The 27,508-nt window shown below is 55.6% G+C and overlaps 2 protein-coding genes and 1 long non-coding RNA gene across 7 annotated transcripts in view; 1 reads left to right on the plus strand and 2 right to left on the minus strand.

The window, feature by feature from the left end:
- Window positions 1-4,036: 4,036 nt before the first annotated feature.
- Window positions 4,037-5,416, minus strand: LOC122469365. The gene is made up of 2 exons (XR_006293444.1): window positions 5,305-5,416; window positions 4,037-4,832 (listed from the first exon to the last, which is right to left on the minus strand). It is a non-coding gene; the product is annotated as an uncharacterized LOC122469365 (long non-coding RNA).
- Window positions 5,417-5,460: 44 nt separating this feature from the next.
- VASH1 (vasohibin 1) lies at window positions 5,461-25,893 on the plus strand. Of its 4 annotated transcripts, XM_043556703.1 has the most exons (9): window positions 5,461-5,573; window positions 6,945-7,330; window positions 10,318-10,440; window positions 13,361-13,449; window positions 14,555-14,614; window positions 16,226-16,300; window positions 18,949-19,330; window positions 20,896-21,008; window positions 21,886-25,893. In XM_043556703.1, the coding sequence occupies exons 2-9, from the start codon at window positions 7,028-7,030 to the stop codon at window positions 21,956-21,958; spliced, it is 1,218 nt and encodes a 405-aa protein (XP_043412638.1). In that variant the 5' UTR covers window positions 5,461-5,573; window positions 6,945-7,027; the 3' UTR covers window positions 21,959-25,893. The 4 variants fall into 4 exon arrangements, with proteins under 4 accessions (XP_043412638.1, XP_043412641.1, XP_043412639.1 ...); XM_043556704.1 differs by lacking the exon at window positions 5,461-5,573 and having other exon boundaries at window positions 5,766-7,330; window positions 14,558-14,614; XM_043556706.1 differs by lacking the exons at window positions 5,461-5,573; window positions 10,318-10,440 and having other exon boundaries at window positions 5,713-7,330; window positions 14,558-14,614.
- ANGEL1 (angel homolog 1) overlaps window positions 23,697-27,508 on the minus strand; it is a 44,796-nt gene continuing 40,984 nt past the window's right edge. For both annotated transcript variants that reach the window (XR_006293442.1, XR_006293443.1), the window contains one exon: window positions 23,697-23,960. The gene's annotated coding sequence lies outside the window, so the exon portion shown is untranslated. The remainder of the gene's footprint in view (window positions 23,961-27,508) is intronic.

Consider the following 27,508-nt stretch of genomic DNA (forward strand, 5'->3'; position numbering starts at 1 on the left):
TACACAAACATCTCAGCCTCTTGTTTCTCCCTGTCACCAAGTCTCAGGCCCTTGGTGAGCAGGCAGGCTGAAACTGGCCTTTTGATTCTTTCTGGGACCAGAGTCTTGGCCACTGCATGGGAATGGCTACTGCAGCCCCGCTCTTCCTAACTGACCAACTCCATAACTTGCTACTAGCCAAACACCTGCTATAGTGCATGGAGTAGAAAGTCAAAGGAAAGGCCAGTTTCCTAACAGGAGGGGTGTAAGTCTGGAGGAGTATGATTTGCCTGGAAAATGAGAGAAGTCATCCTCCAGTCCTTCAGATCCACACCCAGTCCCCACCCAGCTACTGACACACGCCGGCCTCGCCCGTTCGGCCATACCCTGAGGCAAACGTGAAAATACCGTCTCTACCTCCTGCCACTGCAAAGTTTTCAGACGCTCCTCTACGACCCCATTTCCCCTGATACAGAAGACATCAGGAAAGGTATACGGGGCCAGGAGGGAGACCTGACTGCAAATGCAATCCCTACCTCTAACTGACTGTAATTCAAAGTCCTGCTGGCTCACTAAGCTTCAGTTTCCCATCTGTGAAATGAAACCCAGAAAGCTCTTTAAGGGGCTTTCTGACTGTGATATTCTGTGCTCTTTCTACGGCCAGTATGTCTCCCACAGAGACCCACTGAATGCCATGCAGACATGTCCTGAGCCATCGCAAGTGCAGCCCTTACTGTTCTCCCAGGCCAGGCTCTCCTGTAACTACAGGAGGTAGCCCGCAGAGAATGGCAGGGGAGACACAGCTCCCCCACTGTTGGAAGTCCTTTGCAATGGACACAATGAATCCTGTCCCTTCACAGCCCCCTGAGGCCAGGCCAGGCTGCCCAGGAAGTATCAGGCAGGGACTCAGATGCAAAGATAACGTGGTAACACAGACACTTTGCCAGCTCACAGGGATCCAGGCCAAAAATAGATAATGCTTATGCCAAGCATGTATCACGACTGCTAGGTGTCTAAGAGCTGACTGTCCCAGGTACAACACTGTTCTTAGCTGCTTCCTCCACATCCCTTAGTAAAAGGGAACTAGATACAACATTAAGTGAAAGAGAACTCCGCTCCAAATCCCCTCGTCTGTTTTATCCCTGAATCCCCCTTCCCTCCAGACGCCCAGTACTCTCACTGTTCAGGTCCTATCAGCTCCGGGGTGTCCTCTGACACACAGAGCACCTCATGTCACCTCCACTCACCTCCACAGAGCTTTCTTCACTGTGTAGATGGAGCACAATGCTACCGCCTGCCAGCTTCCCTGCACTCTGGGCTACCGGGTAGGTGCTGGGCGGCGAAGGGGAAAGAATTTGAGATCTGGACTTGGAGTCCCAGCTGTACTGACTTGGACAAATTATAATCCTTAACCTCCTTGCATCTCAGCGTGCTCGTCAATAAACTGGTGTCAGCAAAACTCACTCCGTAAGGGTGTCCTGGGGATTAAATGAAACGGCATATGAAGTGCCTGACCTACACTAGGTGCTCAAAACGGGCATTCTTTTTACAGGGAATTCACCAATTGCTGAATAACGCAGTTCTAGGCACGAAACAAGCACAGTTTGAGAAAGAGGTGATTTAAAACCAGAAGTTCTCTTGGCACTTTCCTTGAAGTGAACTGGCTTCTCTTTGGATTAAGGAAGAGCTAGCTGACTTGCTCTTCTCTAAGAATTTTGCATTTGATCGGATGGACGCCGCGTCCATGGAGAGGTCTGCTGTTGTCACGAGAACCCCGAGGGCAGACACACCCAGATTCGGTTTTGGGGTTGTCTGTAGCAAATCACTTCCCTAGCCAGACCAGACTGTACTGATTTGCAGGTCCAGCTATACCTGAGAACCACCTGGGGAGCTTTTCCATCTTATGGTCAGCCAGCCCCTTCCCAGACCCCTGTCACCAGAGTCTCTGCTGGGTGGAGCCTGGATATCAGTACTTCTAAGAGCTCTCTGGATGATTCTAATGTGAGACCCCCTAGACCAGGAGATCTCCAAGGTCCCTCTCTGGCATCCTGGTGCCAACAACAATGTATGATTCAGAGGAGACGCTTAGTACACGGTTGATGAATAAGTTAGTGAAAATTCTGATTCACCTTTTTTTCGCTATGTCCCTGTTTACAATGTATGAGGTAAAAGAAAAAAAAAAAGAAACAGTTGAACTGCAAATAAGAATTCTAGAACAGTGCTCTCCAATAGAGAGTTCTGCAATGCTGGAAATGTTCTATAATCTGTGCTGTTCAGCACAGTAGCCACAAGTCCCATATGGCTATCGAGCACTTGAAATGTGGCTAGTGTGATGGAGAAACTGAATTTTTTATGTTATGTAATGTTAAGTAAATAGCCATGTGTGACCTCTAGCCACCATATTGGGCAGTGCAGACATGCATACATACAGTCTACCTTTCAGAAACATACCTATAGTGTGCCCCTCTATGCCCTCCTTCTGCTAACAGTGCCCTATTTTCATTTAGGGCATTCCTCTGCCCCCACTGCCTGAGGTCTTTTGGGAGCGGCTAATGAAGTTGCTCTGGCCTTTTCCAGCCAAAGGGTGGGCCCAGAACCCAAGCTCAGTCAACCAGACTCTCCTCTCCAGGAATTTGACTCTAGCTTCAGTGTCGCAAGAAAATGAATTGGAGCAGATTGATACCAACGTTGATTCCCCAAGACACTGCATATTCGTTTCCAGAACATTAACCCCAAGTGTGACAGTAACAAGCGAGATATGATGTGACCTAGGTGTCATTATCATCATCATCCCTGTCATCATCCAAGTACATCATCAGTAGCTAGCAGCCCTGACATGCCAGCCCCTAAACTAGGTAGGTAAGTTGCCCAGCCTCCCTGTGCATCATTTCTTCCTGTGTAAAATGGAAATTAACTCATTCTTAATTTCTTCCAGAAATTGTCTTTGTGAAGACAGCAAAAGAGATATTAGTCAGAAGAGCTTTGAGCCAAATGAGGAGTGACCCAAGTGTCATTAGAGATGTTGTTCCCTGGGTATAGGTATGCGGGATTGTGGGAGGGGACCCAAGATCTGCACCCCAGTTCACAAACTCTGTGACCCTAGTGCTTTCGGCTAAAATGAGATTGAGTAAGACACATCCCTTTCTGGTTTCACCATTTTCTAATCTATCTGTATGCCCTTCCACCCTGCCTGACACCTGTCCCCTCCCCCTTCTACGAATATATCCCAGAAACCTCTCTAGGCTAGACCATGCTGGCCTTGTGCTCAACTCATTTCCTCCTTCCCCAGCAACCCACTTAACTGACCAAGTTGCCCTGAGTATGCACTCCCATAGCTTCCTGGTCTAAGACTCTGGCAAAGCACTTTATTAGAATCATGTTTAACCATCTCCTCCAGTAGTAGACCATAAGCCTTACCAGGGCAAAGACCACGTTCCTCTTGTTCACCACTGTATCCCCAGTGCCTAGTACAGAGCCAGGCTCATAGAAGGTGCTCAATAACTATTCACTGTTGGCATGTTTGAATAAATACCCCAAATCCACTGTATTATTTGTCATTTCAGGAAATGTCATTTCACAGAATTAATTATCTAATGCTGCATAACAAAGTACCCCAAAACTTACTGGCTTAAAACAATAATGATCGCTTCTTATCTCTCAGTTTCTGTGGGAGAGAAATTCAGACAGGGCACGGCAAGGTTGGCTTGTCTCTGCTCCACGTCTGGGACTTTGGCTAGAAGACTCAGAGGCTGGCAGCTGGGATGATGTCAGTTCATCACCTATCTGAGTGATGCTGGTGGTGAACTGAGAGCCCTAACTGGAGACGTCAGCCAGAACGCGTCACGTCATCTCTCCGCAGGGCTTGGGCTTCCTCACAGCATGGTGGCTGGTTTCAAGCGTGCCTGTCCTGAGAGAGCAAGAAAGAGACAAGAGAAATGTCTCCTTTCTATGACTTAGGCTTAAGAGCTATATAGCATCACCCCCACCATGTTGTGTTCATTAGAAGCCGGTTGCCAAGTCCAGCCAGCAGTCAGGGGAGAGGAATTAAGACAACATCTTTTGGGTTTTTTTTAATGTTTATTCATTTTTTGAGAGAGAGAGAGAGCGGGGGTGGTGCATACAGGGAGGGGGCCAAGGATCCGAAGTGCTCTCCTCGCTGACAGCAGCGAGCCTGATGCAGGGCTTGAATCCACGAACCCTGTGATCATGACCTAAGCCGAAGTTGGACGCTCAACGGACTGAACCACCCAGGTGCCCCTAGACAACATCTGTTGAAAGGAGAAGCAGTAAAGAACTTGGCAAACATTTTTAAACTACCACAACTTAGCTAGCAGGAGCAGCAAAGTGCAGGGCGAACAGTAAGTGTCTGAAGAAGTAAAGCGTCAGTTGCAATTGTTAGCTGCGTGGGTTTGAGGAAGTCACTCTCTGAGACTCAATCTCCCCATCTAGAGGATGAGTAGGTTACAGTTGTTGGTCCCTGGTGGTTTCACATGCTTGGGGTCTTCCAGCCTCTGTAAGCTAAGAGGAACTCCCGTTTGCGAGCTTTCTCCAAGTCCTGTGACCCTTCCCATCACTCATCACCCTTGGTTGTTGACCCTGGAGGCAGCAAGAGGGAGCTACCGGAGGGGACCTAGGAAATTCAGACACCGGGGACTTTAGAGAAAACAGACGGGGAACCACTGACCACCTCCGCGTTCCCCAAGGCCTTCTCTGTCCCAGCCCAGGTGTGGAAACTTCAGCTTGGCGGAAAGGGGCACGGTGAGAAATGCAGCAGACTCGGAGACCTAAGCAATCTGAATCCGCGGGCAAGCGGGCCAGGGCCCAGGAAGCTGCTTTGCCATTCATACTAACTCCTGGTGGGAGACAGGAGAGAAGTCTTAAAGCGCACATGGCTGTCTTTCAGTGAATTCTTTCCTTCTGCTCCCCCTTTGCGCCTTTTCCTTTCCGCGCTGCTGCTCTGTTGGGGGGCGCCGGGGGGGGGGGGTAGAAGCGTGTCTTGGGTCTCCACCGTCCTGGGCCCGCACACAGCAATGGGCTGTGGTGTCCCCTTCCTCTGGGCCGGCAGGACCCTACCGACTGTCAACTCACTCCATGCATGGGTCGCCGTCCCAAGACCCCGGGCGCAGCAACCCCCCTGCAGGGGGGCGCAGGGGCGCCCATCGCCAGGTCCGGGAAGGTCGACGAGGGGGCGAACCCCGCGCACCCCGCTCCCACTGATGCAGGTCTTGGGGTGCAACAGGGTGGCTTTTAACCCTTTCGCTTCCAGAAGTCGTGACACTAACCCCCAGATGTTAAGGAACCCGCACGCCAGGGCTCTGCGCTCACCCGGTGTGACGAGCTCGGCTGCCAGATGGGGAAACTGAGGCCCACGGAGGGAAGCGACCTGTAGGATGTCCCGCAGGAAATGAGACCCGGTCCTCCAGGCAAGAACTCTCACTTCTACCCCCTGAGGGCCCCTGCGAGGTGCTTCCTTTCGGAAATTCCCGACCGCGGGCCTCCCGAGGCCGGAATCTCCACGCAGTTTGAGCTCCGTGAGGCACGTTGTGAGCTTCCTCCGCAGCTCGTCTCCGGCTTCGCCGCGCCCTGAGAGAGAGGTGAGAGCGGCGCGGACGACACCCTGCATCCTAGAGATAACTTGGGACGCAGGGCTGGCGGCGGAAGGCGGAGGGCCCGCCGGGAACGCGCTGGCCCTTTAAGGGGGGGACGGAGCGCATGCGCGGCGCGGGCCGGAGTCGAGCCGGGTGGGCGGCGGGCGGGCAGGGGACGCGCGCGGCTGGCGGCAGCTGGGCCCTGGGGCGGCGGAGGCGGCGGCCTGAGCCTCGCGGAGCAGCTCAGCGTGGACCTCCCGCTCGGCGGGACTAGCGCAGCCCGCGCTTGCCGAGGCTTTGTCACTCGCCTCCAGCTCCCTCCGCGGGCTGTGGCCGCGCGAGCCTCCGAGCTCTCCCTCCGCGTTCGGCGGTCCTTCCTCCTCCCACTCAGCCCGGGCAGCCGGAGCGCGAGAGGACCGCCGCGGAGCATCCTTCGCCCGGCCCGGCCGCGCCACCGCCCATGCCGCAGCCACCCGGAGGCTGCGACCGCGCGGCCGGAGCCCGCCGCTCGGTGACCTCAGCCTGGCCCCTGCGCGCCGCCCGAGTCGGCCCCGCTGAGCCCTCGGCCCCGGAGCGGGACCCGCGCCCCGTGATGGCTCGGCTGGCGCTGCGCGGCGCCGGGTGCCCGCTGTCCGCCCGCTGAGACGCGCCCGGCTCGGGACCGGCTGGGCCTTGGCGCCCCCCGCCGCGCCCTTCCCCCTTCTGGGAGTTGAGCTGCTGCTTCCCGGGGGCGAGGGGACGGGGGCCGAGACAAAGCCCACTTTGTGCGGGGAGTTGGCCGCGGGCGTGGAATGAGCGCGTCGGCGTGTGCCCTCTCCCCGCGCCCAGCCAGCTGTGAGTCTTGGCTCCCAGGCTCGTCGCGTCAGAGAAATCGCGCCCCCTCGTCACCCTCTTGTCCGGGGGTCCCGGCTCCGAGCTGATGCGGCGCGAAGTCCTCTCGGTACCCCCCGGAGCGCGCGCTGCTGTGAGCGTGCGAGATTTTGGAGACGAAATTGTTCTCCAAAACTACGACTTGGGGCACCCGGTTGGCCTGGACCCGGTGCCTTGACCCTCTGTGGCCGCAGGTGTGAGCTGTCTGGCCTCAGTTTCCCTCCGACTTTACTCTGCAAGCCCAGACTGCTGCCCGTCATTGTTCTCGCTGTCAAATGGGGGAGCTTTGTGATGGCTGCCAAGTTGGGGTGTGTTCTCTTTATCCCGTTTTACAAAAAGAACAAAGCCTTTAAGGCTGACCCCGGACCGCCACCTCTCTACCCCCTACTTCACGTTGAGGCACTGATTTTTTTTTTTCTTATTGAGTAGTATTTTATTGTACAGGAGCCACGCCCTGGTTTCTTAAAGGCGCCTTGCCCTCTGTTTGGCCATGTGTTATCTCTGCAGCTGGTGTGTGGGAGGCCTCCTGTGAGCCACCTATTTTTTCCTGCCTCCTGATACATACTCCTACCCCCATCAAGGATTCGGGGATGCCAGGGGGGAAGAAGGTGGTCGGGGGTGGCAGCAGCGGTGCTGCCCCCACTGCCGCTGCAGCCCCCTCTGGGGTCAGACGCCTGGAGACCAGTGAAGGGGCCTCAGCCCAGAGAGATGATGAGCCAGAGGAGGAAGGGGAAGAGGACCTGCGAGACGGAGGCATCCCCTTCTTTGTCAACCGGGGTGGGCTGCCTGTGGACGAAGCCACCTGGGAAAGGATGTGGAAGCACGTGGCCAAGATCCACCCCGATGGAGAGAAGGTGGCCCAGCGGATCCGAGGGGCCACAGACCTGCCCAAGGTAAGCATTGTGTACGTGTGTTGGGGGGAGTGGTATATCAGGTTTTAGCGATCTTGGGGCTGAGAGAGCCAAATCACACTTTTCCTTGGTGGGGTAGGGGACCACTGGCATAGTAGCACTTTAAAAATACAAATAGGTTGTGCCTGTCCAGAAGAACTTTCTCTCAACTGCCTTTGAGGTTCTGTGAGATCCACATGCCCTGTTTCCAGGAGGCTTTCTTCCATCCCTTTTTTTTTTTTTTTTTTTTTTTTTTTTTTTTACTTTTAAAAAGTAGTTATTTATTGAGAGAGCATGAGCAAGGGGGGCCGGGCATAGAGAGAGGGAGAGAGAGAATCCCAAGCAGCCTCCATGCTGTCAGTGCAGAGATGACACAGGGCTCGATCTCACAAACTGTGAGATCGTGACCTGAGCCAAAATCCAGAGTCAGACACTTAACCGACTGAGCCACCCAGGCACCTCTTCCATCCCTTTTTAAATACCCATGTTTTGTGGGCAGGGCAGCAGAGTAACAAGTACACTAATGTGGCTTTACATCTTATTTGCTAAGCCGGTGAACTGTGGGCAGGCACGTAATAAATGACTAGGAGGACACAGGGCTTCAGATGTTGAGAAAATATTTTCATGCCCTATCCCACTGAGTTCTCCAACAGCCTTGTGAAACAAGTGTGGTTTGGGGCCCCATTTTACAGACGGAAAAACTGAAAACTCAGGATCCCACAGCTAGTAAGTGGCAGAGCCAGGACTCAGCCTCAGGTTATGAAGTTCCATGCCCTCTGCTCTGCTGGACGCTAGATTCAGGGCAGTTAGAAAAAGGTCTGTGGAAACGAGTGAAGTGAGATAACCTTTCGGTGGAGGGCTGGCTCCATGATGGCTGCCCTTCAGTTGCATCACCCATGAAGACTGAGGCTGTGTCTCATTCATCTTTGTCTTTCCAGGGCTTTCTGTGTGGCTGGCACAACACAGGCACTTGCGTGTGTTTGCCGAATGAAAGAGTGCTTGAGACTTTCAGGCGCGCGATTTTTGGTTTTATAATATTACGGTTAAGACTAAAGAAACACTCTCAGGTGCAGAGACCTGAAATGTCCAAAGAAAAGCCCTTTGGGCAAAGGTCAGAGCCCAGCGCTTAGTCGTGCCGGCTCAGTTGGAAAGTAAGGGGGCTCGGGAGAGTGGCAGTTAATGTGGAGTAGACATGGAGATGGCCTGTTTTGTTTCATTTCTACCAAATTATCGGCAGAGCCACCAGAAATTGTCTTCTTGGAAAAGAGAATTCAGAGGTTGAAGGCTGAACAACAGCCCAGTATTTCCAAGGGAATAAGATGGCTATGTAATTGTCCTATGTATAAACTTGAAATTTATTGAGCTAGTCCCCCATGATTGGACATGGTGTCTAATATTTTATTCTTAAGATGAACACTGCGGTGAAAATTCTAAAACATAAATTTGGGGGTCCATCCTTGGTTATTTCCTTGGGATAAATTCCTGGAAAGGAAGCACCGTGCCAAAGAATATGGATGTTGGTTTTGATCGCCCACCTGTCTGTGTGAACTCAAGCAGGCCCTCAGCCCATTGGAGCCAGTTTTCTCATCTGTACAATGGAGGGGATTGTGGTCAAAGTTAAATGAGAGACTATGCGTTAAAGCATTTCACCAACGGTAAAGTCTCAAACCAGTAGTTGTTACTGGGTGTCCATTCCCTCTTTTTTCAAATCTTTCCTCAGGAAGCCAGGAGGCTAGACTTCACTCGGCGTCTGTAGCCCTAGGGCCAGAGCCACACGCCTCTCCCACAGCAGCAAGCTGGTGATTAGCAGACAGCTCTCCCGCCACCTTGCTTATATTTAAATCAGGCTGTGCAAGAGTGTGAAGGGTTCCCTGCAAAACTGTTACCACTCCTGAAGACTAAAATAAGTCAACGGATTCATGAGCCACCGGTCTGTAATGTCCTCTTGTCATCTTTAGCCATCACATATAGGAAAGACACCCATGAAGGAATGAAGCCAGTATCTGGGTGGGGGGGGTTTGGAGATGCCAAGACTGACAGGAGTGTGGTGGGAGTGGAAGGAGTCTTGAGAGCAGACTGGAAAAATTCTAAACTGGCCCTCAAACCACGGGACTGATGTCACAGGCAGAGGACCTACATGTCTGTACGAGGTTCCTTTTGGACCTCAGCCCAGAGTAGAAAAGTGGAGTCTGGGAGGCACCGGTGGCTGGATCCCAGAGTGTCAGCGGCAGAGAGGACGACCACTAGGTTGGCCCCTCCCCGTGTGGCCATGCCCTTGGCATTCTCCGCAAAGGTCACATCATGGTGGGCCCAAGAGCTGTTTTGTTGGGAGAGCGTCATGTTTTAAAAGATCACTCGAGCCAAAATGTATAATTGGGAGATTTCACATAAAGATCCAGATTTTGGGCATCTTTTCAGAAAATGAGAAGATCTGGGAACAGAATCTATGATCCCACATAGCAGCTGGCAGCTGGAGCTGAGGAGGGGTCCCCCCTCCTCCAGTTGGCCACAGTCCCCACCACCGCCTCGCCGCCTGCCTCCCCCTGTGTGCTGCTTGCCCCTGCCCCTGCCCCTGCCCCTGCGGGCAGTTCAGTCTGGGAGCCCTGCAGTGTCATGTGATAAAAAGAGCTTGGCAGAAAAATCCAACACATTCAAATCCTAGTTCTCGCATAGCTGTTTTTGTGAGGAAGGCATGTGACCTCCTTGTGCCTCAGTTTCCTCGGCTGTAAAATGGGGATAATAGCAATACCGATGTCTGAGGGACTTGGGGAGGAGTTGATGAAGCCAGGCACGTGAAACAGGTGAGCATGTCATGTGTACCCAGCCAATGGAGCAAGGACTGAGGGTGCAGCGGTCACCCCACAGGTGCTTTAGGGGAACATCCTTTAAGAGGATGATACAGTTTGTTGAAGGACAGCCATTTCTAAAAGGATCTCAGGTCCAGGAATAGTTTGTGTTCTTTCATAAGAATCTCTCCTTGATGTTCCAAGCTGTCACCACCTTTAAAAGCTCAGTGGCCACTCATCCCAGACCCAGCTGCTGAAGGTCTCCTGACTGTGGCTCTGGCCACGGAGCTGCTGCAGAATGGGAATTTGGACACCTCCTCCAAAAAGGTAACCCTGCCGGCGGCCTCGGCCTGTGCTGACCAATCGCTTTGGCACACACTGTAACGACACCGAGCAGGAATTGAGCCTTTGCTGCGCGCCAGCCCCTGTTCTAAGGCCTCAGCACATAGCATCTCATTTATGCTATGAAATTCTTTCTCTTATGCTGCCCATTTCACAAACGAGGCGTCTGAGGCACAGAGGGATGTTAAGGAACTAGATGCCAGACAGCGGATGGCAGAGCTGGGATTTGGATAGTGATGGTCTGGTTCCAGAGCTGGCTCTATCGACCTCCAGGCTGTCCTGCCTCTTGCCCCCACATCCATCTGCGGGCTGTTGCACCTCCCCCAAGCATTCTCATTGCGCAGGGCTGACACGGCCTCCATCAGAAAGACTGTCTTATAGAATCCAGGACTTTAGGGATAATCCTTGGCCTTGGTAGTGGGGAAGGAGTTGTCCCCGGAGAGATCTGGGTAGTAGATCTCACTCACTGCCACGTAGCCCACTTAACCCCACCCCTTGACCCCTCCTGGCTCCCGGTTTGTAGGTGGGGGCCGGGGGTGGGGGGGCAAATCCGGGCTCCCAGTCCTAAAGCGGACCTGGCCGTTTTGGATGTACAGAATCCTGCTTATTTGTTTTGAGCGAATGAGTGTGTGCGAGAACATTCAGAAGGATGGGGTCTTGCACTGATGCACACAAGTTAACGTGAGTCATGCAGCTGGCCAGACGGCTCCTTCCAGCTATGCCTCAGTGGTGGCAGCCTTTGAGGCCCTGCTTGTGAATCCCACGTCTTTTTCTTTGCCTCTCTTGGAGTCATTTCCTTGTCCCAGAGTGACAAGTCCCTAGGTTCTCTGTCAGGATGGCCGGTGATACCCTGACCCAGGGCCGGCTCTGGTGAACGTAGCTCCCTCCTTGTTTGGAGTGTCCCAAGGGAGGGCGTATTTTCCGTCTCTATCCAGAGCTCCTGCAAGTCCCCAGAAGGCCTCACTTGAGAAGGGGATGACCTGTTTGCCTCTCAGGGACCTTCCACCTGAGGAGGTCAGGCGCCATGCTGTTCACAGCACAGTGTGAAGGCATTTTTCCAGTTCCTCTTCCACCTCCCCACTAACCCATATGCTGACACGGGGGGAGGCTGGGCTAGGCCCTCAGAGAGTTCTGGAGCTCATCTGGCAGAGTGGTCAGGAAGAGGGAGAGCCCCCCCACCGCCGCCCCGTCCTGGGGCTTTTATCCCCCTGGCGACTGTAAGCGGTGGCATCGGTTTGGGCAGCAGTGTAATGTGAAAAGGGGAAATAGCTTCCTCCAGAGAGAGGGGTCAGCTGCTCGGGACTGCCCAGACAGGAAGAAGGGGACCGGCAAGGAAGGGACAGGAAGTTCATGCAGAACTGTGCTCCGGACACGCCCAGCCGGGCCTTCCCTCCTGCATCTTTACCCTTTAGAGCCAGTAGGGGTCTGTCATAGCTTGTCCTGTGTCCCAGTCATCAGCGGCACCCCAGACGTGAGTGTGCGGTGGTCACTGGTGTGTCGCCTCCCTCCACATGAGGGCCCCAGACATTGTAGCCCCGTCGTTTTAAAGGCTGTGCCCTGTGGGCTCAGCTTCTCACTGCAGGGAGAACCTCCCCCACCCCAGCCCTGCCCCAAGTTCACACAGGGCGCCTGCTTTGCCCTTTCCCTCGCACATAACCCCTATCCATGCAGACTGACACCCTCAGCGGCCCCAGCCTGCCGGGTGGGCTCCATGTGAACTGAGGGGGTGGCTGGGCGGAGGCCTCAGGGGGAGCGAGAGAGACCTCTCTGTGAGGAGCCTGAGGCCACCTCCCAGCAGGATATCCTGGTGGCCAAGGGGGAGCCCCCACAGGTGGGCCTTATTCCTGGAAGTCTGCTGCTTCCGCCTGGAGGAGTTCTGTAGCCCCAGAGGGCCCCCAGCTGGTGCCTGTCTGGGCCACCTCAGCCTCACTGGCTTGATGTGGCCAAACTGCAGGCTCCCCGGGCCTGAGAAGGGGGCCTGTGGCCTGGGGCACACAACTGTGCAGTGCCTCTTTCCTGGAGACTGCCTGGCTGCGGGTCTGCAGCTCCTGACCTGAGTCCTGGCAGCCGGGCAGCCCACGGGTTCTGGCCATCAGGAGGTGCCTGCCTGGCACCCCCCCCCCCCATCTCCCCACTTCCTGGGCCGGGCACTGGAAAGTCTCTTCTGGTGAGGAGGCGAGCCCAGTTACCTGGTTGCTCATGTTGCTTGCAGACGTGGAGCTGACAGGAAACAGGATGTGGAAGGGGGAACATGGCCAAAGCAGCCAGGCCATGGCAAGCAGATCCATGGCAAGACCTGTCCCAAAACGTCCCTCCCGCCGGGCAGCGCTGACCTCCTCAGCAGCCCAGTTTGCAGCTGGAGGGCCTGTGCCTTCCCATGTGCTGTAATCCTGGGGCGCACTCACCCACCCCTCCCACGGGAGGGGCACCCCAGCCCAGGCAGGGCAGGGAGGAAAGGGGACACCAGGTAAATTAGTTTTGATCCAGCACTTGAACCAGAGCAAATCCCGAATGCAAATGAACTTAACCCCAATATTGACATTCTTGTTAAGCCTTGAAGTTGCTGAATTCAAATTGTTAACAACTTGAAGTTGTTACAATTCAAAACAGCTGGTGAGGCAATCTATGTTTTTCTAAAATTATTACAGAAGCATAAAATTCAAACCTCGACAGAAGCTCCAAATGAGGAATGCCGTCAAGTGCCAGGAAGGAGAGAAATGGCCATGGTGGGGGCCTGACCGGAGTCTCTGGCAGGAGTTGCCAAGGACAGAGGCTCGGGATAGGAAGGAAGGGGGAGGCCATCTTTGGGTGGTGGCTTCTCTGGGGGCTAATCCTGGGTGTCGGGTGGCTGGAAGCTCCGGGGTGAGCCTCCCTGTAATGACCAGCACTCTTTCTTGGTCCCTAGATTCCCATACCGAGTGTGCCTACGTTCCAGCCCTCCACGCCCGTCCCTGAGCGCCTGGAAGCTGTGCAGCGCTACATCAGGGAGCTGCAGTATCCTCCCTGGTTCAGGGTCATGGCCACCATCTGGCTGGCATGCTGGTCCAAACACCCAAGTGGGGCTTTTTTCAGACAGGGCTGGAGAGGCATCAGCAGAGCAGCCGGATCCCATGGCTCCCAAGAGTGCCACTCACAGGTGACCTCTGTGTCCATCTCGTGGTGCCAGCGCAGCCTGACTGCTGGAGGGTTTTATCTGATGAATGCCAGACCCACTTGGGCCTCCCTACCCACCCCCCACCCCCACTCCACCTCCTCTGCATGACAGGGCAATGTCTTCTGAGCGACCTGCTGGTGGGATGGCCGTGTCTCGGGCCGCCAGCACAGACCCTCCTCTGCTGTCCATCCAGACCCAGTAGGAGAAAGGAGCAGCTCCCGCGGGGCTGTTTAAAAGCTGTTTCATGAGCAATAAGTGGGGGGCAGATGGAGGAGAACAAGGATTTGACACTCCAGGAGGTAACTTCCACATCTTGGAACATTCTCCTAGTCCTTTGCCTTTCTCTCCCCTGGTAGGAGGCTGGCTGCCTAGCATGGAAAGACCTGGCCCCTCTGAGCCTGGTTCCCTGGGGTCCCTGCTCTGGGCCTTTCCATCCCCCTGTGGCTGCTCAGAGCTGTGTGTCCTGAGTCCTCTCCCTAGGCCCTTCAAGCTGCACATGTGACAGGGATGGAAGGACCAGGCATGGGTCCTGAGCAGGAGAAAAGACAAGCTCGTTAATGGAAATTGGGTCCGGTCCTTCCATTTCCCAGTGGGGAAGCTGTGGCCCAAAGAGGGGATGCCTTTGGCTCAGGAGCACCGCCCAGCACTTTGGTTGCGTTGGTCCCCTGCTCCAGCCCGGTCTCTGTTCACGCTGCTTCTCGGCTGGTTTGAAAATGGGAGTGTGCTGCAGAGGGCTGTCCACTGCTCAGTCTCCCCTCAGGTGCTCTCCTCTGCTCTCAGATGTTCCAGTCTTCAGCATCCTCCAAGGTACCTTGTGGAAGCACTTTGTGGGGTTCTTACCCAGCCTGCACCCCAGGAGTGCTGGGCCCTGGAACTTGGGGATGGGTGGGGACAGAAGGGCACAGCTCTTCCAGAACAAGCTAGGAAGCCCTTAACTGGCACCTGCAGGTACAATCACACAGGGACACAGTTCTTTGAAATTAAGAAGAGCAGACCTCTGACAGGGTAAGTTTGGGGAACACCCTGTCCCTCTGCATCCAGGCTAATAGTGCCCCCAGGTAGGCTGGAGCACCTGGGGAGAGCCTCTGGGCAGAAGCTTATGAGGCAGGGAGGGACACTTCCCAAGGGAGCCAGCCAGTAGGGGCAAGTACCACTGTGGGGCTCTAAGGTTGTCGTACAGGGGGACCCTCTGGCCGAGATGAATATCCAGGGCCTCCTTGATGGAAACCCCAACATCTGTGCTGAGCTATGTGGGGTGATGGGCAGCCCCCCCAGTTTTCCTTGGTGATGACAGAGGGTGGTCCCAGGTAGATGTCCGTACGTGAGCCTTTTTTTTTTTTTTTTTTTTCTTTAATAAGAATTGAGCCTGGCAGGAGCGAGCCAGCCCTCCCGTTCTCTCCTTTCTCTGCAACTGCCTGCATCCTCCCCGTTGCAGGGCACCTGTATATTGCCCCACTTGCCTTGCTGGACTCCATCCTAATCATTTAGTACAAGGCCCAGGGTCTGAGAAGCAGGGACCCCTGGGAGAGAAGCTTGCATCTCTCTGTTGCCCTTCCTTCACCCCATGCAGACCTCTAGCTGGTTTCACCCCAGAGAAGCCCTAAGGGCAGAGCAGAGTGAAGAGCGATCGCCATAGCTGGGTCTGGGGGCTCAGTCGAAAGCTGCGTGCAGGCTTAAAATCCTGTGTTTCAGAGATTAACTTGAATTTTACATCTTCACATATAGTCTGTCCATGTTTGCTTTCTTACGAAAACTACTTAAAATGGTTTGTTTGCTAAACTGTTTCGTTACCCCCTCTCCAAACCCCTGGGTAGAATCCAGCCTCCCTAACACAGAAGCTTTGCTCTTGTCCCGTGGTTGCCGTGTGCTGGGAGCCCAGCTCCAGCCTCGGTGGGATGGTGGGATGTAGGAATCCAACCCCCTCCTGAGCAAAGCCAGTGGCCGGGCTGCATTCCCAGGCCTGAGAGCAGCATTTGGCGAGGAGGAAGGAAACAGCCTCAGGGATAGGCTGTCTTGAAGTGGCCTGAATTGCAAGTTCAGGAGCAGACCAGGGAGTCACTGGGCAGTTAACTGCCTGAGATCCTGTGTCTCTGCCCTGGGCAGCTGGCCAGCTGTGGGGGAGCAGTTGTAATCAATTACAAGCTCTTTGGAGAAGCCATTGTTGAGTCAGGGGTGTTCACTGTGCTCCGGAAGGGACAAGAGCAATGCCAACGTTCCCAGCATCCTTGGTATGCTTTCCCACCGGCCCCTGCAACACCGTCTTCATAGAAGGCTCCCAGCCTGGTGGGTGTCAACGATCTGTCTACCAAGGCACAACCCCCATTCATGCTCCCCTCTCCCAGAAGTCTTTGGAGCCGGAGTCTGGGGTGGGAGAAGGAAGTGAAAGGAGGGGAGGGGAGGAGAGAAGGAAGGGGACTCCTTCTTTATTTTCAGGGGCTGCCTCTTTTCTCCCCTTTTAGGCTCAGGACAGACTTGGAGGGGTGGGCAGGTGCTGGGCCCGAGCTGGAAGGGAGGGAGCTGTCGGTCCTGTCGCACTTCTAGACTTGCTTCCTCCTTCTGACCACCCCCTACCAGACTGGAGAATCTGTCCTCAGTGTTCTGCCTCCCTCCCCGCAGGCTGATGGACCTGGCCAAGGAGATGACCAAAGAGGCTCTGCCAATCAAATGCCTGGAAGCCGTGATCCTGGGAATGTATCCTTCCTTGGCCCTTGGAGACTAGGGGCAGGTGGGCTTAGCCCTTCTGAGCCTCAGCTTCCTTTTCTGGAAGAGGAGGGCTGGATGAGCTTCAGAGCCCTCCCAGCAGTCATGAACTTGGTCCCAAAGTGAAGGAGCTCGAGGGGGAGCTCAGTCCCCAACCACTCAGTTGCTAACTTTCCAGGCCCACCGGGCAGCTCTTTTCTGAGTCCTCTGGACACCATTACTGTGTTCTCTGAACCCCAAATCAAGGCACACTGTCTCACAAAGGCTCTTGTGCCATTTCTGAGAACCAGACAGTCTGGGAGAAGCCGTTTGAATGCCCAAATGTTGGCATTTGCAGGACATGTTGATTTGTAGAGATGTTAGATGGGGTCTTTGAAATAGAACTGGCTTTAAAAAAAAAAGTTTCTTGGTCACCCCCATCCAAAGGGCAGAACTGAGGCCTATAGCTGGGTCATCGGGTATCTAGGTGGGACAGACAAACCCCTGATCAGAGCAGGAGGGAGACTGGTGTTCGTGGCCAGTTCTGTGTTCTAGGAGTCCATGCCTCAGCTCTAGCCTTTTGTTTTGTTTTTTTACAGAAAAATTTAAGCTTGTACAAACAGAACAATATAGTGAATCCCATGTGCCCAATCACTCAGTCTTACCAGTTCAAGGCTTATGTTGATTCGCCTCTGCCCACCCCTCCCATCTCCCCCTATGGACACCTACCCGCTCTTAAACATTCTGTCTGCCTCCCCACCGTCCCCGGGCCCTGATGTAGGTGCCTGGCTTAGTGCTACAGAAAGGGCAGCAGGGGAGCTGCCTAACAGAACAAGGGGTCCACTCCCTGGGACAGATCGAGGAGGAGAACACGGTGGTCAGGCCAGGAACACAGCTCCCCTGAGGAGGATTGTCATCTGAGGGAGGCACTCCCCCCACCCCTCATGGACATACCTACCTTAAATTGTACAAAGGAACTACAGGCCCGCCTCCTCAGTCCCCTCCCGCAGAGGCCCCAGGAGCTCACTCCTGACAAGCTTTGCCCTGTCTGAAGGGTTCTTTGTCGGGATGTGCCTGAGAACTGATTCAGGCCACTGCCAGTGCCTCCGTCATGCTCCCACATCCTCTTCTTCAGGGGCCACGCACACCAAAGTGGAGACAGAGACAGAGAGAGACGGCTTCCTCCCCACAGTGCTCACGGAAAGCCGGTCCAGGCAGGATTATGTGGTCCCAGAGGCCTCTCAGAGGTTACCTCGTGGCTCTTGGACAGGAAGATGACAAGAGCAGCTCCCATCTGGACTGGAGCCCCTCAGCATCCCCACAGAACTGCCACTGTCTCCTCGTTTGTTGTGCACACGGTGGACGCTATACTGAGTTTGTTCCCGTGTCTCTTCCTCGCTGCTCCCTGAGCCTGTTGTGCCTTGTTCATCTATGTGTCCTCAGACACTTGCAAGGAGTTGGGCTCAGGAAGCACGGTAGTGACTGACAGCATAGACTTTAGGGTCAGGCTGACCTGGACGTGAACCCTAGCTCCGCAGCTTCCCGCCATGTGACCCCAAGCTCATTCCTTAACGTCTCTGAGCCTTGGAGCCCCCTCTGCAAAAGGGCACGACGGTAGTGTCTGTCTCACAAAGTTGTTAGGACAACTGAACAAGTCACTGCGAATAGGACCCTTGGCACAGTGTCTGTTCGGGGTATCTGCTCCAAGCTTTTATCCGTTCATCTTCTCGTGTGTTCAAGAAGAGTTTATTGAGTAACTGTTAGGTGCCTGGCTCCGTGCTGGTCCCCAGACAGGCATCAGGGAACATGGTCACACAAGGTCTCAGCTCTCAGAAGTTTGCATTCCGGCAGGGGAGACAAACGCAAGCAAGCAAACAAAGAAGCAAAATCATTACCGAGGGGGGGGGGGGGCGGAGAAAAGAAACAGGAGAGCTGACTTGGATTAGAAGGGGAGGTCAGCCATGACAGCTAAGCCTGAGGTGTGACAGGAGCAGGCCAAGGCACACGGGGAACAGCCCTGCGGTGGAAGGGAGGAGCTGGTGCAGAAGGTGCTCAGTGGGAAATCCAGGTGGATGGAGCGACTGCATGGGCAGGGTAGGCGGGGTACGAGGTCGGAGTGGGCAGCTGGTCCCGGCGGTGCCGGCCTCCTAGGCCAGGCCGACGGGAGTTTTGGTGGGTAGGCATGTGTGTCCTTTGGCAGGGCGTGGGGGCAGCGAGGGAAAGAGAAGTGTCTGCGTCTGGAGGGATGTATGTGTGACAGAGAAAACGGGAGAGTGTGTCTGAGAGCGAATGTAGGGGCGGGCGAGGGGAAATGTGTGTGACTGGTGGAAGGAGGGTGCGGGTGGGGGGCCCCTCTCGTTCCTCCTTCGGCCACGGGGACCCTGGAGAGCCCTGCAGTCTGGAGTTAGCTATTCATACTTTGTGAGCCCCGCTTGACATCATGACAGCGGCCACTAATCGCTGGGGGCCTTGCCCAGCCGGTGACTTTATTGGGCACCTACTGCATGCTCGGCTCCAGGCGGGGTGCAGAGGGCGGGGGTGGGCTGTGGATTCGGGCCAGACACGGGGTGTCCCCCAGGAGCCAGGGTGGAGGGGCCCCGCGGGGTACTCCGACCCCGCGCCTCTCGCCGCTGTTTCCTTAGCCGGGCTGGCGGGCGCAGTTACCTCACCAACAGCATGCCCACCCTGGAGCGCTTCCCCATCAGCTTCAAGACCTACTTCTCAGGGAACTACTTCCGCCACATCGTGCTGGGGGTGAACTTCGGCGGCCGCTATGGGGCGCTGGGCATGAGCCGGCGCGAGGACCTGATGTACAAGCCCCCGGCCTTCCGCACGCTCAGTGAGCTCGTGCTGGACTACGAAGCTGCCTACGGCCGCTGCTGGCACGTGCTCAAGAAGGTGAAGCTGGGCCAGTGCGTGTCCCACGACCCGCACAGCGTGGAGCAGATCGAGTGGAAGCACTCCGTGCTGGACGTGGACAGGCTGGGCCGCGAGGACTTCCGCAAGGAGCTGGAGCGCCACGCCCGCGACATGCGGCTCAAGGTCAGTGCCGGCGCCCACCCTCTGACCGGCTGTGGGAGTGGAAGGGCCGCCGCCGCTTCTCCAGGGAATGCCACCAATCCCCTCACCTCGGCCCCCACCCCAGCAGAGGTGGCGTGAGGCTCCAGGGCGTGATAGGGGTGAACCGGCTACCGTTGCTCCTTGTTGACACTGGGCCAGGGAAGGCCCTGGAAGGAGGCAGCGGGTGAGCTGGCTGTGGGCAGAGGGCAAGTCCAGAACCTGGGGAGAAGGGCAGGGGTAAGACCCTCCGTGGAGCCGTTGGTTGGGAAGCCATGGGCTGTCGGGAGGGAAAGTAGGGCCAGGTGCAAGCAGCCTCCATCAGTCTTGTGTCCTGACTCTTGAGTACCCAATCCCCACGTTCAATAAAGGACTGGGAGGAAGTCAGAAAAAGGAAGAAGTCATGCCATGGGAAGATGATGAGGATGCTTGTTCCTTCTCCCTCTTTCCTACCTGCAATGAACGGGGGGGGGGGGGGGGGGGTAGTACCCCAGCAGGTGGGCCAAGCTGCTGAGAAGCTTGCCCCCACCCAACCTTACAGTGAACAGATGGTGGTCTCTTTTTGGGTCCCCCTGGACCAGGGTACCTCCCCTGGAGCCTGCCTGGGCTCTCCTGGGTTCAGCCCCTCCCCATTGCTTGTTCACTATTGAACCCAGGAGGCCGGCTGGTGGCAGGTGGGAGCTCTGTTTTCAGGGCACGAAACCGAAGTGCATGTTGCCCAGTAGCTTCCTTACAGGTGGTGAGGAGGTGGGACAGGAGCTCAGTCTAGAAATAGGGAATGCAGGCATGTCACAGGTGCCCCGGCAGGGCGTGTCAGAGCTCAGCTGGCCCCGCCTTGCCAGGCCTCAGGCCTGACCTTGTGCGGTGACCACACCTTTCCCCAGGGTAGAAGCCAGCTGCGGTGACCTTGCTTGGCTCTCGGGGGCTGGCCCTCCCCTGCATATCACCAGTTGCCCAGCACCCTGGCTTCTGCTGCTGGAGTAGTCCTGGGCTTCAAAGCGGGCTGGACCTAGAGTTGGAGCCAAGAGTTCCCTATTCTTTAGCACTGTGATTCCCAATCTATTTGGCGCTCAGGACTCCCCAAGTTATTTGTCCCCCTCTAGCACCCCCACGCTGTGTTTTGAGAATTCCGGTCAAGCTGACCATGCTGTGTAAAAGGGGATTCTGTCGCTTTTCTCATTTTTTCCTTTAGTGTACATAGCCGCCAGTCTGAGCTTTTGCTCGTCTTGAGATAGCCAATGTTCCCCTTGGGGCTGGTAGATCCCACCCAGAGCTCGGACATAGGCTGCTTCCCCAGCTGTCACGTTTGTCTGGCATGGGTAAATGGCCCTTTGCCTGAGGGCTTCTTACAACAGCACAAAGCTCGGTGACTTGCCAGTAAGTGCAGGCTGTCCTGCAGAGGAAGCTCTGCCCGGCAGCTTTAGTTCCTGGGAAACAGGTTCGGGATGACCCTGCAGACAGGGCAGTCTCAGGGCTTTTGGCTTGGACAAGGCAGGAGGGGCTCTAGGGAAGCCTTAAGTGAGAGACTTTGTTTCTTCCTCCACACCAAGATTGGCAAAGGGACTGGCCCTCCCTCCCCCACCAAGGACCGGAAGAAGGACGTTTCCTCCCCACAGAGGGGCCAGTCCAGCCCCCACCGCAGGAACAGCCGCAGCGAAAGGCGGTGAGGGATGGGGTTGTGCCTGGGGGGGTGGGGGGATGCTGGTGAGGGACCTGGGGGAGCCTGAAGAAGGCTTTTCCCTCTCATCTTCTAAATCCCCACGTTTTCTCACCCTTTTCCCGCCCTTCCTTTTTTGGCCTCTGCCAGAGGCAGGCGATGTAGGTTTGGTGGGTTTAGGCGTTTGTGTTGCTACCTCCTGGTAGAAGTGCTGTCCCGTTTCCCCGGAGAAAATGCCACTCACTAGCCCACTGGCTACTCCATGCTCTTGCCAGAGCAAGAGGACCCACACAGAGGGTCTAAGATAGCTCGTGTGGGAGGGGTGGGCCCCTGTCAGACAGGGAACTCTCCCAGTGGTTGGGAGAGGTTAACACCAGATTGCGGCTAGCAGGCCACGTTGACGGGTGACTTTGCCCCTGCGAGAAACATCCCATTAAAATACCAGGCCGCCTCTGGTGTGTCCCCTGCATGTGGGTCTGGCTCTTGATTTAGTGTCATTGTCATTCAGGAGCCACAGCTCGGGGATGATTAAGGGGCACAAGCAGGCCTCTGATATGCAGTGTCATCTGCTTGGACCTAGGCAGCTTTTGTAGAGAACAGATTCCCCACGCAGAGAGGCACACAGTTCAGTTGTTACAGCCAACCGCGGACTAGGGGACCTCCAGCAAAGAGCAAGAGCCTGCAAGAGAGTGGAGGGACCACACTCAGGACAGCACAGGCAGGACAGGGTTCCAGAAACACACTTCCACGTGGACTTTACTGCTGCATTTGGGGCACCTTGAAGAAGGGAGGGGGAGTGACCAGGAGCAGCCACTGCTTGTTCCCTCCTCCCCCACCTCCCTGCCAAGCCCCTCACCCTTTCTCCATTCTCTTTTCCCTGCAGGCCATCGGGTGAGAAGAAGCCTTCTGAGCCCAAAGCCATGCCGGACCTCAACGGGTACCAGATTCGGGTGTGAGGCACGTGGCAGTGCCCAGCCTCACCACTTCTGGCTGGGATCCATCTGCCAGAACCAGCCTCATTCGTGGGGAGGGAGGGGCTGGTGACCGGGCAGGGTGGGAGGCAGCAGGAAGAGCCTGTCCCAGCTCAGCCACCCAAGCTGCTGCCCCTCCCGCTGGGCCAAGCCCCCCGAACTTTGGGCCAAGAAGCAGTTAGTATTTTCTTTGGAGTTTTTAACCCAGTAACTGAAGTTTAAGGGATTTGGGGAAAACAAAACTAATGGATCTGCCGGTGGCTGGAAGGCCAGTGCTTAGGACATCTAAGTGCCACAAGGCTGAGCAAGGAGGGGGTTGCTGGCTCTGCTGGTGTCCCTCTGGGATTGGAGTCCATCCTACCTGTGGGAAATTTCCCAGCCCCCTAAGCCTGTGGCAGGATGGGGGTGGGGAAGGGGGAGGGACGGAGGTGTTCCTCCAGTTCTGTCTGCCCTGGCAGAATCTTGAGCCAGGGAACGGGAAGCAGGGTAGAAATCATCCTGGGAAAGGTCTGTGTGGCCAATATCAGGAGCTTGGCACAAGGCCACATCTGCCCCAAGAGCAGAGTCCATGGCCCAGGACAGCCCTGTGCGCTTGTGGCCCATGGACAGTGCTGTGTGGGCTGCAGGAGAGCCCAGGAGAGACCACTGGGGGAGGAAATCCCAGGCCCAGCTCCTACCTAGTCTCCTTACTTAGCCCAGCTCTGCCTGTTGCTGAAGCCCAGGGGGCTCCCTGCAGAGGGGCTGAGTCTTGCCAAAGGCCCAGAGTTGCCCTGGGCTCAGCATGACTGTAGGGACTGAGCAGACCCAGTGGGTCCAGGAAGCATGGCTGGGGACAGAGTAAGACACTTGGGCCCGGGGCTATCCCCTGGCAGTCCTGTCCCCAAGGGTGGGGGTGAGAGGCACTGCTACTCCCCCCTTTCTATTACCTCAGTCCTTGCTGTGAAAACAAAGACCAGATCAGGATGCTTGTGCCTCGTGCCTGTCTCCCCTCATTTAGCAACCTGTCTAGGTTTGAGGGTACCAGTGATGATCAGATTTGTTGCATGTGGCTTGTCAGGGAAGAATCTGAATAGCTGGAGACTACACAGTCTTCCTGGCAAGTGTGAGATACCTGGCAGGCAAGTGAGAGGTGGAAGGAAGTTGGCAGGGTTGGGGGAAGGTTCTGGAGGCTCAAACAACAAGGACGTGGTAGGGCAAGCGTGCGGCTGACACCACAGAGGAGTAAAGACTGAGAAATGAGGAGCGTAAGTGAGAAAAGGATGTGGGGGAGAGTTTAGAATCGGGCTGCTTGGGGAATAGTGAGTTCTCTGTTGCTGGAAGTATCCAAGCAAAGTCTGGATGGCTACTTGTCAGAAAGCTATAGAGAGGGTTCAGGTTATGGAAGGGGTAGCAGGATGAGAGGACCATCAAGGTTTCATTGCACTGAAATGGCTGGGGTTCAGCCAGGGGCTAGGCCCTGGAAAAGGGAGGACCAGAACCTCAGATGCCCACGGGGCCAGACGGGGGATTAAAAGGGCAGCAGGGCTGGGTGGGCACTGTGGCAAATGAGAGAGGGCATATCCCTTTCAAGCAGCAACTATTGCTCAGCTATTCTCAGAATGTGGGCCCTGCATTAGCAGATTGTCTGATTTTTTTTCCAGAAGCCAGAACTCTGAATTTTTTATGTGAAATATCCTGATTTTTAAATGTTGGCAATCAGTTCAGAAAATGTAAAAACCCAACATGAAAGAGAATGCCAGTTTGTAATCTCTGAGGTAGAGTTTGCGCTGGGGAGAAGTCCAGTGAGATGCTTTCAGAACAGTTTGAGGCTTCCCAGAGCAAGCTGGGCCAGGGCAGCGTCCTCGCCGCTGAAGCTTCTCCCGGGGAGGGCAACTGGCCCAGGTTTGTCCTCTTCACGCTCCTTGCCGACCAGAGACCCACCAGGGTCACCAGTGGGGGTGGAGTAGAGATGGCACAGTTCCCAGCCTGCCAGGGAGATGGATGGGGCCTGAGAAGCAGAGAAAGAGGGAGGGAGGGAGACAGGATGCCTTTGCTGATGCGAGTGCTGTCGGGGAAGCCCCAGGGGCTGGCGGCTCTCCACACCAGCAGCTTTTGGCCCAGAGCCAGGCCCAGCAGGAGGGCCAGCTGGGCAGTCCCTTGGGTTATTCAGGGGTCACTGGGCCCTGGGGAGGGACCTAACCTGCCCCTGGACTGTAGTCCCCAGCCAGACCAATTCAAGGGCCGTCATGACCCCTGACTCACCATCCCATCCCATCCCTGTTTTTAGGGAGTGGGGTGGTGGTCCCAATGTTTCCACATCGGAGGCAGGGATGGCTCACTCTGGGAGGCGTGCAGCCGAAAATGAATGAGGCCTTTTCTAGGTCTATGTGTGGGTGCCTCCTGCAAGCCACTTAGCAACAGGGGAGGGACTCAGGACCTGTGGACCCCAGGGCTCGAGAGGAGAGGGGAGAGGGGATTAGGGTCAGGGAGATTGGGGGGGGGGGGGGAGTTGCTCAATCCACAGGCTCCTTCCCCAGAGCCCTCTGGGGAGACAGAGTGAAATGAGGCCCACCCCTGTTGCTGCCCGCAAGAGGGAGCTGATCACCCTGAGCTGATAACCCCCAGGAGCCCCCTTCCTCGCTGAGACCTTGGGCCTGTGGAGGCCACCACAGGATACAGCGGTGCTTTTTAATTTATTTTTAACATTTTCTCATATGTAGCAACCCCTCCTCCCCTCCTGAGCATGTTTACACAGGCTCTGCTCCCTGGGGCTGGCCTGACTGCAGTTTCTGGGGAGGCAGAGGCAGGGACTTTGGGGCCTTAGTCACCATCCTTGGTTTCACCTCATCTACTTCCTGTGAGGAACAGGGGTCTGGCTCCTGACTCAGGACTGCCTTCCATCACCCAGTGGGGGCTCCTCTGCCCCTAGGGGTGGGAGCTGCTGGCTGAGGAGGGCCCAAGGTGAGGTCAGAGAAAGCTGCTTAATGAAGGTGGGTCGGGGTGGCGATGACCGCTCCCCAAAGCCCAGCTCCTTGTGCTCAGTGCCAGCTCAGAACACTGGGAAACAGTGTTTAGAGCACCTTCCTGCCCACCTTAACTGCCAGTCCTCTCCCTCCCTCAACATGGCCTCAACACAGTCATGTTCCCCTCACCCATCATGCCAGACCCCATCCTTCCTGGGTATGGCCAAGTGGGGAGGGTAGCAGCCCCCCAGCCCAGGTACCATGAAGCCTAGGGCCAGGGTTCCAAGGAGCAGAAGGGGCCCAGAGGTTGGCTGTGTCTGATTTCTGACCCTGTCTGCCAGCACACGCCCCATTCCTTCCATCTTGGACTTGACCTCCTGGCTCCGAGCTAGGGTCCAGTTCTGGTCAGCAGCGTGCCCAGAGGCCCATGTATCTGTGTGCACCCTGGGTCCCCTGCCTGAGTAGCTTTTTGGCTTTGATGTAACATCCCCAGGCCCACCCTCTAGCCTCGAAGTACGGGAAGGCGCAAAGCTGGGCTGGCACACTGACTGCATTCTTTGTGCCAGAGCACCCTGTGCTGCAGTCTCTACTTGTTCCTGCTGAGAAACCAGCTGAAGGGTGGGAGGGCCTCTGGAGTGTGGGGCTGGAGGGGTCCTGCCCCAGGCCGCACAGGGCTGCTGTGGTGCTAGCTGCACGCTCAACGGTGTTGACCTCCGTGCCACATCCTGGTGTTCCTGGGTCCCAAGTTCCCCTTTCTCTGGTGTGCTTGGCCTCAGGGGCCTGGTGATGGGAGATTCCCCTCCCTTAAGCTTTGTGTTGGGCTGCCTATGGGACCAGACTTTGTCCTTCCTGCTCTTCCCGTGTCAGTATTGTTCTCTCCCCTCTCACTTTTACACCTCTCTCATTGCTGTGCTCAATTTTTTCCTGAAATGAATAAAGGCTCCCAGCTCCGGTTACACGGGCTGGGCAGAAACCACATGGAAGCCTTGTCTCCTTTCCCCTGGGAGCCAGGCCTGGAGCCTGGCCACCCACCAGTGTCAGCCTCGGTGGTTCCAGAAAAAAACCTGACCAGAGGTGTGGGGAGCCCGAAACTAGCCAACAGGAACCCTTAAGGCCCCTGAAGTCAGGGTGACTCCTGAGGTCCCAGACTGTCACCCTCAGCCTGCTGAAGCCGCTCCACTCTTGTTGATCCTACCCTGGGAGATCTTTCCCACTGGCTGTAAATGAACCCTTCTCCCTCACACAGCCTGCTTGAGCCCCGCAGGCCAGCACCTGCGCCTCCTATCCCAGTCCCTAACAGGTCCCCAGCAGTCCCCCGGAAACAGAGGAGAAGGATGAGTATTCCCCTAGGAGGGAAGGTTATTTCAGGAAACCACAGCAACAGGGATCTGAAGTCCCTTCTCAGCACCATCGCCCACAATTTCACTGCAGAATCAATGGTAGCTAAAGCCACAGCCTTGGAAAACACCTCTGATTCCACTCATCGTCCCTGCTCCCTCCAGCTCTGGGCCCTTTCCGAACAGTTGCAACCAGACTTGCACGGAAATAGCTTTAGACTCCACAGCCTTACTTTTCACCTGTACCCTTCCTCTCCCTACCTTCTCATTTGGCTGAGAGTAAAGCCTGGACTTGAAAGAAGAGGTAGGGCATTTACCCCTCCTCATCCCAGCCAATCCCCATCAAGTCTTAGCTAGCAGTGTAGTTTAGCACAACACGGCTCCCTCACTTTCAGTGGCATGGTGGTGAGGCATGGCACCTGGGAAGAGAAGAAGCAGTCTGCTCAATCCATGAACATCTTAGACTGTAGACCATCCAACAGAGGCTATTTTGTTACTTACGGGTTCATTTAAGTCCAATTTAAAGGATACCAAATAAAGACCTTTCAACAGAGGTAACCAGAATCTGTGAATAACATGGATTGTACACCTTTACCCAAAGGCAACATTATAACGTACACACTCATGTCCACTTAAGATACCAAGTAAAGGACCTGTGGATAGACTTCAGCGACACGGGCTAATACACAGAGAGCCTGTGGATTGCTCATGTACAAATGAGGGCTGGGTCAGTGCTGGAGCCAGTCTGTCATGAGTCCAACAGGCTCACTGTGGACACTGCTTAGAATTGACATAGAGGTAAATGTCATCGTGGACTTCCAGGAGGATCAGGGCCCAGCTTACGGGGGCTGGGGGGTTACCTCATTTCCTGCTGCCCTGTTTCTTTCAGGCTCTCAGCAGGTCCCAGCCTCATTTAGGCCCATGACTAATTTGTGTTGGACTTTTGGATGCAGGTGGCACTTCTTGGAGCCCTGAACACGAAGAGGTTGAAAGCCCTGTCATCCCCATCTACCAGGATCTGACCTCTTGACTGCTACTGTGGAGGGCAACGGTGACAAGAGGTGATCATACCAAGGCCCAAGCCAACTGGCCCAAATAGTCTTCAGTGTTTGCCAAGTGGGTTAGAGGACCCACTGCTGAGGCTTGGCAGGTGGTGGAGATGGGCCACCTCAGGTCGGCTGAAGGAACAGCTCTCTGGGGATGTGCACTTCCTCTAAGTCCCAACAAGAAAGGGCTTGGTCATGGGAAAGACAACC

Source organism: Prionailurus bengalensis, chromosome B3 (assembly GCF_016509475.1).
Source record: "Prionailurus bengalensis isolate Pbe53 chromosome B3, Fcat_Pben_1.1_paternal_pri, whole genome shotgun sequence".
NCBI lineage: Eukaryota > Metazoa > Chordata > Mammalia > Carnivora > Felidae > Prionailurus > Prionailurus bengalensis.

Bases quoted from the DNA above. Each gene is read 5' to 3' on its own strand.
- VASH1 (XM_043556703.1), top strand. From the start codon at position 7,028: ATGCCAGGGGGGAAGAAGGTGGTCGGGGGTGGCAGCAGCGGTGCTGCC. The intron at 7,331-10,317 runs GTAAGCATTGTG...TGATGTTCCAAG, and splicing joins GGGCCACAGACCTGCCCAAG to CTGTCACCACCTTTAAAAGC. The intron at 14,615-16,225 runs GTAAGTTTGGGG...CCCTCCCCGCAG, and splicing joins AAGAGCAGACCTCTGACAGG to GCTGATGGACCTGGCCAAGG.